Source organism: Phaenicophaeus curvirostris, chromosome 4, assembly GCF_032191515.1.
Source record: "Phaenicophaeus curvirostris isolate KB17595 chromosome 4, BPBGC_Pcur_1.0, whole genome shotgun sequence".
NCBI lineage: Eukaryota > Metazoa > Chordata > Aves > Cuculiformes > Cuculidae > Phaenicophaeus > Phaenicophaeus curvirostris.
This window is the reverse complement of record NC_091395.1, coordinates 26,133,354-26,145,904: the sequence shown is the minus strand read 5'-3', so window position 1 is coordinate 26,145,904 and position 12,551 is coordinate 26,133,354. Positions and strand designations below refer to the sequence as shown.

The following is a 12,551-nucleotide window of genomic DNA, read 5'->3' as shown; positions in this document are numbered from 1 at the left end:
TTATTTGGTATAGAAGATCTCTAATGAGTTCTTCCTCTTGTTACATATTGGAAACTACTCCAGCAGTTTGTTGCAAGTGAAGCCCAACAGTTTGGTAAATATATTTGCCACCTTCTGAAGCACAGCAAGTAAATGTATTCACTACTCCTATAAGAAAAATATCTTCCTAAATAGAACCTAAAAGTGCTCTAATATAATTTCCAAGACCTATGTATTTTGTGGCAAAGTGGAGTTGAATTCTGTAGGATGTCCAGAAAGTGCCATAACTTAAAGAATTTAGTAGTTTATGGAAAGAGATTTTGACAGAAATAACTAACTACAACTCTGCAGAAATAACTAACTAGAATTGAATTGCATGCTGGCCCCAAACTTTTCTTTTGACACACCACAGACCATCTGCCTTTATGATCATCTGTAGGAGTCAAGGGGAAATGAGGTTTGGAGAATTTGGTAGGAGTTTCAGAGAGTCTGTAATTCCTGGGGGGAAAAAAATGCCCAGATTTTGGCTTTTGCACTCCTTGAATGGTAGTGCAAGCATTACCCATGTCTCATGTCCAAAGTCACCCCTCTATATCGGACATGACATGGGGCATTTGGGGGTGAAAACATTTTAAATTCTCACTTCTTGTCAGAGCAATCCTCAGCTTTTTTTCCATTTCACCTAACAATGTTTGCTGATATTTTTTCTTCCACAGCCTTAGAATGAGTTCACAAACACTGATTTTACATCATCTATATTGCTGTGATATATAACCCATGCTGAGATGAAGAGGGGTAATTAATCTGCCAAAGTAAGATGATTTCAGAGTGTCCTCACACTAGAATAGATAGCACTACACGCATTAGCATTTACTAGGTTATCAACACTGTATTTCCAATAGGAGTCTAGACTTAATGTTAAGCATGCAAAGAAGTAGGAAAACTAGTAAAAAATGAAGGAATATATGGGACTGTGATCACTTCAAATAATTATCATGCAATGAAAACACAACTCAACAAGCAAGTAAGGTATTTTACAGAGGAAAATAATATTAATCTTTTTCCAGGAAGGTTAGTATATCTCCTGGCACTTTTTTCCTCAGAGTAACTAAAATCTAAAGCTTTTGCCATCCTGATTAGTTGTTGCCTCAATAGCTAAACCTGTCAAGCCCAAATATGATACCAATCTCCTGCTAAAGATTATGAAAGAACAAATCTGCATGAAGCATAAACATCTTGTTGATATAATCAAGAATTTAATTTATTTAACTCTAAAGTTTGGATTACACTGACTCCTCAAACCAAGTACCACACTGAGAAATCATGGCATTAAGACAAACAAGATGTGCTTTTTTGAAGGATTGCATATCTTGTGGAAATCTTCAAACAGCAAGGCTGGTGTAATATTCCCATCCTGACAAAATGCATAATTTCATTAGAGTGATAAGACAAGGCAGAAAGATTATCACAGATAAATATGATGCAAAACTATGGTGCCACTTGCTCTGTGGCTTCAGCAACCTGAGATGCATTGCTATCTACAACATACAGCCAAGACCCAGAAGCATGTTATTGCTACTGGAAAAAAAAGAGATTAAAAATTGCTAAAAAAATACCCTGTTGATAAATAGGCTAGGATTTTCACCTGTACCAAAGTCAGGCAAGTATCTACTTTCCACATAAAAGCAGTCAGAAAATCCTCGATCTGTTATTTGTTTCAGATGCAACCTTGGGAGCATTAGCTAGTTAGCCTGGCCTGAAAAGGTCTGTTGTCAAGCCTGGCTGCTGAGAAAAAAAAAACCAAAAAAAACTTGGAATTAATTTGGACCCCTCTGGACCAGCCTCTAGTACACGTGAGGGTGGCATTAGGGAGCTTCCTAACCTGTTTCTACCTCTCCTGCATGGTGGCAATACCCTAACATATCACATCTTCTGAATTTTGTTCCCTTAGAGGCATTATATCGGCAAGTGATCATTGCAGCACAGCTTTCTTACATGTGGAGGTAGTTCAGAAGGCACAGAATAGAGATAGCATCATGTTAAATTGTCTCAAACCCCTTTTTCTGTTGCAAGTAGGTCTGTTTCATAGAGCACGCTTCTCTTAGGGCATCCAAAGATCCACTTTCACAAGATGAATGCCAAGGTATCGCTACCTGATAGCTCAGGTGCTGGGACAATCACAGTGGCTTGCATGGCAGGACATTGTCCGACTCAGGGTTTTGATTCTTCTGTTTAAATCTGGGACACCTATTTTTAAACTGCTTGCTGAAACCAAAACTAAATATTTGTCTTATAGGGGAGCCAGGTCTTTAATTCTTGACTTGTATTTCAAAATAACAGCTGCTACACACACAAATCCAACATTGTGCCTCTTTTTACAGAATTGCAAAATAAAAATATTAAAGTGTCTTCCTTGAGCTGTCTTAGCAAAAAAAACCTAAACAAACAACAGTCCCCCTCCGCCCCACTTCATGAGGAACACAAGTAATAAGAATGTCTTTCCCATGTGATTTTACTGAGAGGCCTTACTCATCTTTAGACTGTGAATTTATCCCAGCTATCAAATAGTAGCAGTTAAAAATACCTCCTTCCCTTAGGTTAAGAGTTTCTTAAAGATTATTTTTAATTTGTGTTTTTGCAGACTTTTCACACAGGACTCAGATGTATAAACAATTGGTTACCAAATTCAAAGTCCTTTGCTAGTTAGAAAAAAAAAACCAAAAAACCAACCCAAAACATAAGACTCAGCAGATTTTTATTCCTGATTTATAAAGGATAAAGATTAATAAGAACTCTAGGTTTTTATCCAGATAGAAGAAACAGCTAAACAGAAGAGAAATCATTCTGGTGATTTTTCAGAAGAGACAACATTTCATAGGGCATGTTATGTGGCATTATGTATTCTCAGGTTTGGAGCCAAATGCTGCAGGCAACTTGCCCTTCAAATTCAGTTTCAATTTATTTTGGCTGCAAATCATAATTTTGTTATCAAGCAGGTATCAAGCCATCTGCTTCTATCCTCAGTAAATGTAATAAAATGGCATTTGGGTTTGGGGACAGAAGAAGCAGTTTTCTTTTGCCCAGTAGTGAATACACCTTCAAAATCCATTAGGCAAAATTGGCCTAATATGAGAAAGCTCTAATGAATGAAAGGAATGTGGCAGTGGAGGGCTTGGGGAAGAATGAAAAAACTCTGCACAGGAACAAAAAGTCAATTAAAGGCTACAGTAAGTCCAGCACTACCATTTGATTTTTGTGAAAGCTAGTATTGCAAACTGCTAGGAACAGCGGAAACACCCAAACCACATTTTTTTTTCCCCACAATAGGCAAACTTTCAAGACACTCAAATACTGGGTTCAAGCAAGCAAAAGGTATGAAAAAGCCCTTGTCTATCTAAAGCCTATTCATATTTCTTAAATTTTCAGAGATGAGACAACAGCCCAGCTGTGATGGTCTGTGCCTTGCTGGTCTCTCCCAGAGAACAGCCATGAATAATAACCCAGAATGAGGGGAGACCATGCTCAAAAGCTTTACCTGCTCAAAACAATATAGCTAGTATTTAATTTTAAAAATGATTTTTTTAAGAGGCTTGAAGGCTTGTGAGCTGAGAGCATGGAAGATGGAAAAGGCTATCCATTTCATCTAGTTAACATCAGCAAGAGCAGAGTTCAGGCAGCTGCAGATGTATGCAATCACTGCAGGAGCCCTAGTTTAGTGGAACTTTTCTCTAGCTATCCGCTTGGGAGCCAGGATTAATCTGATGTGTTTTATGGCTGGGATGATGTCCCAGGCACCACAGGGAAGGGGTTTGGGAAGCATGTAACTTAGGGTTGATCCACAGTGTAATGGAACAGCTCCAGATTGCTTCAATGGCCTTTGGAAGAGGCTCTCGGTGCCACGGTTTGCTCCTACCTTTCCAAATTAAAAAGCATCAGTGTTTTTTCTGTAGTGCCATCAATTTTGACAAGAGCACTCTTGGAGAAAGGTACTGCTAGCTGTCAATAGGGGTCACTAATCAGACATTAATAAACCCAGTCATTGTACATGTACAACACAAGACGGTATGTTCTAGCTCCTACATTTGGGTGCATAACCCAAACACATCTAGGCTGATGCTAAGAGGAGCGCAACTCCACTCTCTTCTGTTGTCATTTCTGGAAAGAAACCTGGGTGCCTGAATGAGAAAGAAACTAATGTGCTACAAGCACTTTTTAAAGGGCATCTGCTGTGCCTGTAGCCTTAGCTATGATGTATTACAAGGCCAAGGCACAGGAAGACATAACCTCTAAGCACTTCTGTTAAAAGCACATGCCAGTTCCTCTCCCCTCGTATTTTCAGAAGAATAAACTTACCTTCACACATTCTTAAAAGCAATTACATCTTAATGCAGACTCAAAAGCATTTATAATTGATTACTATCCTTTGGCAATGTATTCTTTGACCCATGCCAGTGCTGTCTGTTGTTTGAAGCTGGAATTGCTATGAACCAATTCAGAAAGCATTTCTATTTGAGGTACGTTTCAGAACAGGTGAGAATAAAGGGCAATATGCAAGGAGGACTGAACACCTTGAGATAAGCATGGAGGAATTCCTGCTTTGAGCATGTCATTTAGCTTTCCAAGGGTCAAGAAAAGCCTTGAAAAGAGGGAAAAGCTGTCAGGAGGCTATTGGTCTCCACATCTGTACATAATTGAGCCTCTAGTAATTTGCTGACAGAGTAGATCCCACCAAAACTTTAGAGACTTCTAAGGGTGCAAGATCCCAAGACGAATTATTGAATGATGAAGAAAGTACCACCAGTATCCAAGCTGAAGACAAGGGATGAAAGTTGGAAGCCCTGCAGAAGACTTGGCACATTCTTTATTAAAAACAATAGAAACATCCTTGTCCACTTCTTCATGGTTCACAAAAGGTACAAAGACAAGCAGCCTGGGTGTATTGTCTGAACAGGCTGCAAGCCCATACGTTACTTATCTTGGTAAGCTTTGAAGACAAACTACCCCAAAATCTGGAAGAGAGAGTATTAAGACACTATGGGGTAATGTGACCTTCTCTAAATTTTACTAAGTACAATTCTAAAATACTAAAAGTGTTTTTAAGCAACTGTAGGAATGTCTTGCTGCTGTCTCAAATGCTCAGAAAAAGAGAGACTGAGCATGAGGGAGACTGGTGTCAACACCCTTAACATCTATTCCTCTCTTTAGATTATACTATCCTACTATTACAGCCCAGATGTCCAGGACAGTTCAGAGATAACAAACAGTGGAAATCCAAAGACTTTGGTCAAGCATCGTATAACACACAATAAACTTGCCTCTGTCTTGACAGGCTGATGCATACAGTAGCCTGAAGGAAGCTTCATCAGATTATATGCTTTCTCTTTCCAAAGTAGATAAAGACATACTCCATATTCCTCCACACATATTCTTTGTTTTCTAATGTGACTTTATCAACACCACTGTGTCTACTTCACAATAAAGCATTTAAAAAAAACCAAAACAACAAACAACAGACTTCTACACATCTACAATTTTCCAGAGCAAATATATCCTATTTGAAATTTGCTTATTCACTGTCATCAGTTCTGCCACATTCCTATCACGCAGAGGAGGGAAAATCCTTTTTAAAGAAAGGATTGTATAGAATTGACAGAATTCCTCCCACCTTTGCATGTTGCTTTCTGATAAGCTTTATGGATTGTTGCATTCAATATGCTTCTTTTGATCCAACTCCACTTTGCTTTTCAGAAGTTGTGAAATTAAAGGTTTAACAATGACAGGAAGGCTATTTTTATTAGAAGTAGCAGACAGAGAATAAATAGTACCTCAACACAGACTTTTCGGGTTTGTATTTACTTAACGTAGCTTTAAAAGCACTTCTTTCTGTAGCACAATCTTATTTTTATTCTCCCATATTGATTTTTTTTTTCTAACAGCAGTAAACCCAAGCAACAGCATAAGTTACACCACAAAAGACATTTCTAGATTGTAACACACAATCTGAGCAAAACTTAATTAACTTTTTTTAGATCAGTTAATCTAGTATTATCAAATTTTAAACTTCCGATTCATAAAATTGCTTACGGGCAATATATAGGTATTTGTGGAAGCTTTGGTTATAAGTATTCACACCAGTGGGCCAACAAATGAAAGTACAGGTAAAAAGAAGATTTGACTTCAAAAATATCTTTGACAAAGTCTATGACAGACTCTGGCCCTTTTTACAGTTTCTCTCACCCTTGCAGGTTTTACTAGTTAATTTCACTTTAAAAGCATGATCTTTCAAGCTGAAGAATAATGAGAACAGCAGTTCAGTGACCATATGAACACCTCAAAGTTTGATTAAATCGGTGCATTGAGAATAGGTTTTAAAAGATATTGCACTCAATAACTAATATTGTCCTTAGGCTTGTATCCCTCATTATTTGACTCTCAGTAAATTCTGTACGCCCCTATATCTTTGGGGGTAAAACTTACATAATTTCTGAGAGGTGGCCAAACTTATTGCTGGCATAGTACAGGGAAGTCCATCAGGATAGAACTGATTTGCAAGAGCAGCATTTGCTAAAACTAACAGACATTCCAATTCCTCCCTTAAAACTATCTCTACAAAAGATGCCTTATTTTAAAGCAGAAAAACAGAACAGAAAACCTTTGTAAATACACCTCTGCTTCTAACTTCTCTCAGATTGATGAGCTTCATGACACCTAGAAAGAGAGCTGTCACAATAATACAACGGCAGGAAAGTTTTTCACAGAGCACACATAACTCAAATACTAGTTAGAACCTTCTCCTCCAACACACAGTCTTTCTGAAGGAGAAAAAAAAAAAAGGTATCCAGCTGCTGACAGCAAAGCTGTTGCTCACAAAACACCCCACAGATGTGATAAGTCTATCCAAAAAAGCCAAAGAACTTACCTCCCACAGTACAAATACAGCACAGAGCTAACAAAAAGAAGGCAGTCCCCAGGAGCTTCATGCTTAGTGGTGGTGCTGTCAGCTCTCCCTGACACAGCTGGGCAGGGACTGCTCTCTCCCTCTGAGGCAGGCCTTAATTACTCCATGGAAAAAGGTGTGTGGAGACTGTGCCTAGTCACTGCCCATTCCTGCTTATTTTGGGGACTTTGATAAAGAACAGGAGGAAAAACAACATACTCCCTCTGGGAGTTCAGTACGGAGGAGATTTATTGTTTCAGTCCTTACAGGAACTCCTTTTCTTTGGCAGTGAACCATGTTTTTGTTAATACATTATTTTGTTCTTCTTCGGCCACGAGGTCAGGAAGGTTTTTGAACAGAAGCAAGTCTTTCTTTAGAATACGTTATACATCACCAACTTTCATACCGTAGCTAGGGATACTTTTAAAGGAGCATTTACGAGCAGCAGAGAAGCCCAGGTAGTGGGAGATAACAGCCAGGAGTGGAGGAGCAAAACAAGCAACGGGAGCCCTTACCTGCCTCTTTGTGTTATGTAAGGTGGCTTTGGGGAAAAATCACAGCTGCCTCACATTAAAGGCAGAGAGAATATGTCCCTGAGACAGCTGCCATTCTGCAGCTGAGAGGATGTGGGGGACCACCAGCACAGGGTGAGCAACTAACTCCAGTAGGTACCCTGGCAAGGAGATGTGGGGTTTTTTTTCTTTTCAATGAAAATTAGGATTTTTTTTCTTTTTCTTTCTTAATTTGAAAAGTTGCAATTAGCCTTGACTGTGTCTGCTCCATTAGTGATGGAAATGTTTGTTGTTTTTTTTTCTTCTGTGTAGGTACTTGCTGTGCCATGGGATGGGAAATAGAGTTCCCAGCATGAGCATCTTACTTGGCCTGTCTAATATGCTAGTGCAGAATCGCTCGCTTCTCGGGACCACCTGATCTGGGAAACTTTGGTATCTCTCCTTCTTACAGCCATTTCTCCAACTTCTGTGGAGGGCTCCCAAGCAAAGCTCTAGAATTAAAGGCTATGAAAACATAACCTTGTAATATTCTTGTGCGCTGCATCTTAATGATTCGAGGCAGCTGAGAGCAATTGATCACAAAACTTCAACAACAAGAATGTGGTGTAGTATGTTTGCTCATCTCCCTCTCTGCCAACTCAAAAATTTGGCAGAAAATTTGACCTTGCAAACAGCATAACTCATTAAACAGTCAACCCTACTTATTGCAGTAATTACAGTTTTCATTTTTTTTTCCTCATGGCTGTTTCTTGCTATAGGGGCAAGTTTTGGAATCGCTTCACATACAGGAACTCCCAGGAGCTAAGCTTCCAACAACTGTACTGTTGTATTCGTGGGATGTGGAAAATGGTAGCAGCTCAAGATAGAGCGTGAAATAACTTCTGTTTTGTTGAAGAAATTGCATTATTACATCTTAAGGCTATGACACATCCTCTGCCAGTTGTAGGTGAGAGAATATGGTGCTCAATAGAAGTCTTTTGGTATTTAATGAATTTCTGGCCCTTCATTTGGACAAACTTAGGTGTTCACATCCGTGAGAGATACAAACATGTAAGTTCTCCTTAGCAAGACGGTTTTCACTATCATTGGAAAGGATCACACAGTAACACAAACTTGACTCAGAGTAAAGGTGGGCCACACAATGACACTTTTGTCAAATTGGTCGAAGCATATGGCAGGGAGTTAGTGCCAGTGCTCTGGTTTTGTGTTGGTTTTGTGTTAGTTTTGTGCCAACGCAGGACCTAAAGTTAGAACAGGCAAGAAAAGCAGTAACTAGTGCAGCAGAAAGCCTTCAAGGAAAAAGATAAATATGAACACAGAGAGTGAATTCATCCCAAGTGAGTGTTATTTCTAATGTGATAAGGGACACTCTAACCTTTTATTTACTTTTATTTACCAAAGTACTACCTGAAATGTTAATTCTAAAAAGGATACAGAAAGGAATGCTATTTTATTGACTGAAATGAAACCTCTGCAAAATCTAAGAGGCCTGAGGACAGGAACTCTTCCTTGGGTTTTGACATGCAGAAATGCCCAAGAGAGTATTGAGTCAGTTCAATGGTGTTTATCTGAGTAGCAGCATCCCAAGGAGTCTTCGGTGCACTGCTGCTGTTGATAAAGATGAAGACCGCAGTGGTTACCTACAACTCATGGAAGGCAGAGAGGGTGTGAAGTGTTGCAGCCCTACAGTAGCTACCCATATGGCAGGTACAAGTGTGGAAAAGTCTCCCCAACTTCATGCAACGGAAGGAAAGAGAAAGGACAAAGTGTCTTTTCCTTACACCACGTCATGCAACGTGACTTGTACCTTGGAGAGTCTTAAGGCAACCTACTGCCTCCCTGAAGCTTCAAGAGAACTGTGCTCCTCTGAGATACTAACGACAACATCAAAGGCAGCTACCTTTTGCTAGATCAAACTTGGTATAGGTAGCAGCGACGTGCACATTAAGGAATAAAAGGAATAGAAGGGGAGCAGCTCAAATAACTCACTGAAAGAGAAACTCTGACCAAAGCCGTGTTGTAGCTTCTGGCTTGGAATATCAGAGCTGCAGGAGATTCTCACAACTCTTGTCAATGAAAACATTCTTTTTTTTGTTAAAAAGAAATCATTTAAGGATTTAAAAACTTCCAGTGATCCTTGTGGCAAAGGATTATTCCTATATGTATTCACTGAATAGATATCTTCTCTTTTTCTCCCCACTGGCAAATAAGTTTTGCTTTATTGAATAAACGTTTTTCTTCCTTTCCACAAACCAAGAAATTTAGCTTCACTGCCAATGTGTGCTTTGTTTTATAAAGAGAAATTTGGTCATCAGTACTACTGCCAACTGTAGCACTGCTGCCAGTGCTGGAATATCTGGAGTTTCACTTTGAGCCCCAGAACAAGTGACTGTGACGATCTCAGTTTCCATATTTCTTCAAGTAAGATTTTAGCCCTCCTTGTTGCAGAGAAAAACTTGAAACATGACCAAAGAGCACTCAAGAGACTGAGAGGACTCTATTTTAAAGTACCATTATTTTGTAGTCCAATAATGGTTGAGGTAGCCTGAGTTATATATTTATTTTTGCCAGTGTGGTATTTCATTATTAAAGGGAAACCATTTACTGCCACAGTGGATTTGCAGTTACAGATTTATTGGTCTCAGGCTGTATTTATATATTCTCTCTTCGTTCACATTGCTTGGAGCAAAACATTGCCTTTTTATGCACAGTTCTCCTATGAAGTTCAAATAATCCCCTTCAGGTTTAAAGAATGTAAAAATTTTACATATCGTTCAATATTCTTGAAGCACCACTGAATAAAATGGGGAATAATATGGACAGCCACGCTGCCTTGCTGTGGGCTACTGGCAAGTTCCAATGTGGGTACAAAGAGTGAATTTGTCAAAGTCTTTACAGAAGCAAAAATAAAATATACAAAACATAGGTGGTCTTTGATGATTTACTAAAGTGAAGGAAGAAACACACTGACTAAATTTGCTCGCCTTTCCCATTGATGCTTGCTATCCCTTCCAATGATGGTTATTTTGGCTCTTACAGCAGAATAACAGAAAAAGAGCAAGATAATCACAAACTCCTATTGTTTTGCTACAACTATATTTCAGCAAATATATCTAAAATGATATTTTATCAGATATTGCCTGTGACTTACCTGTACATTTGCTTATGCTCCCATAAGCAGAATAAATTTACATTGAAAAATGCAGTTGTAATGGTATAGAAGTACATTATTTAGTTACGCTTTCTGTTCTCTTATAAAATTATTTTTAAAAGTACTTTTTTTGGTCTATTACATAGACTAAAATTTTAATATAAAGTAGAACTCCAAAGAACTTGAATACAGCAGTATGAAACCATGATATTTTGATGCTAATGTGTAGAAGCTACTCTGAAAATTCATGCCGGGGGACATTTTAAAATGTAGATATTTTGTTCTGAATTTTTTATGGAAGCATTGGAACACCTCGGGGAATAGAAATCACAGTGCCCAAATACCTCTGCACACAATAACATTAAAAATATGAAAGATCAGGTTTGCAAGTATATTTAAGTGCCTAAAAAACCCCAAGATAACCACCTTTTCTTTATAGTACAGAAATGTTTAAATCTCATTGATTTTATTCAGACCCAGCTGCTAATGTGAAAAATTTCACTAAATCTCTAAGTGCCTAGATACCTTTATGTAGGTACTAAAGAGCAAAATGCATTTAGTCTGTATTCAGTACTCTTTTTATGAAAGATTTGTTTAAGGCCAGATCTAATAGCATTACTGCAACTTTAGCCATCGGGCTTGAGGATTGTTTATTTGCAATACCAACAGACTCTGTAAGGACATCCGTTACCGCAAAGCATGTTTTTCCTACTCTTTCATATCTGAGACTCTACTGATGGACTACAGAGAGTGAAAATAGGTCCGAAGGAACTGGCTCCATGTTTATTCCCTTGCAATCAACACAAGTCAGGACCATATTTGTAGAAATGTCATTGCCACTCTGCTAGAGGGCCAGATTTCAAAGGATGTTGTATGTTTGAGGTATTTCGTAGATACAGGTCACTGTCAAAAAGGTGTAGCAGATTTACAATCCTGAGCTACCTCTGTCCATGTCTCTCTTACCCTATGGTCCCATTGCTGCTGCTAGCAAAACACAAGATAGAAAGAGGGCTCTGCACTTGCACGTTTGGTGTTCCTGTTTCCCAAATTGTACTTCCATCCTGAGCCAGTTTATTTCACCTTCTTAGTCGTCTTGGGTATCAATAAAGACAGACTTAATTTTGTGCTTGGTCCTTATTTTCCAATCCAGTAATACTAAATCCTAATGGAAAGACACAAATTTACCCTGTTCCCAAGGACCCAGTTCACGGGCTTCAGGCATTTCTCAGATCTGAGTTATATACTTGAAAAGCTGTACTTGGCTGTTTTTGTGACTAGTCCCTCTGTGCTCAGCCCTTGACTTTGTGGGCTCCTTGCTTGGAGTTGCAATGTGCTACTTAACAGCTGAGGTCCTTCTGACACCATTCTAGGTCCATTCTCTCTCTATTGGTGATTTACTGATGTATAGATATTTTAATCTTGCTGATCAGAGATAAGGTTGAGCATAACTACAGTAGAAGAGAGAAGAAAGCTATGGAGGGAAAGGTATTACTGTTCCTAGTCATATTTCATGCTTACATACAGGGAGTCAAGAGAGCTGGAAGAGAGAGACCATGAATAGTCATTCCAGGGATATAAAATAATGTGGCCTTGCAAACTTAGAGCAAGAAACTTCATGTCATGTAAAGATTCACAAAGAATGTGTTTATAGGCTTTGCATCCTGTCCTGAGGTAATGAAATGGGAAACAGTGAGTCAGTCTCAGTTTCTCCTGTTATTTGTGAACGTGTGGAATAATTACACGATTGGCTCAGAGAAAACAAAACAGAAGTATGTGTTTGAACCATGCTTTAATTTTCCAAAAGGCTGAATAAATCCAGCCACTATCTATCCAGACATATATCTCATCTTTGTTGTGGTAAACTGCGATGAGCTCATTCTTCTTGGGCCTGTTAAAAAAAAAAAAGACAGCAGTATGAGACAGAAGTGGACCTCAGTACTGAAAAGCAAGATGTACTTTGTGTTCCAACTGC

At 38.7% G+C, this 12,551-nt stretch overlaps 1 protein-coding gene across 3 annotated transcripts in view; it reads right to left on the bottom strand.

The window, feature by feature from the left end:
- EMCN (endomucin) overlaps nt 1-7,137 on the bottom strand; it is a 56,712-nt gene extending 49,575 nt beyond the window's left edge. The window contains exon 1 of one of the 3 annotated variants that reach the window (XM_069855583.1): nt 6,899-7,137. In XM_069855583.1, the coding sequence (XP_069711684.1) occupies nt 6,899-6,959 (61 nt within the window). In that variant the 5' untranslated portion in view covers nt 6,960-7,137. The remainder of the gene's footprint in view (nt 1-6,898) is intronic. The other 2 variants (XM_069855586.1, XM_069855585.1) reach the window with 2 other exon arrangements.
- Nucleotides 7,138-12,551: the final 5,414 nt, after the last annotated feature.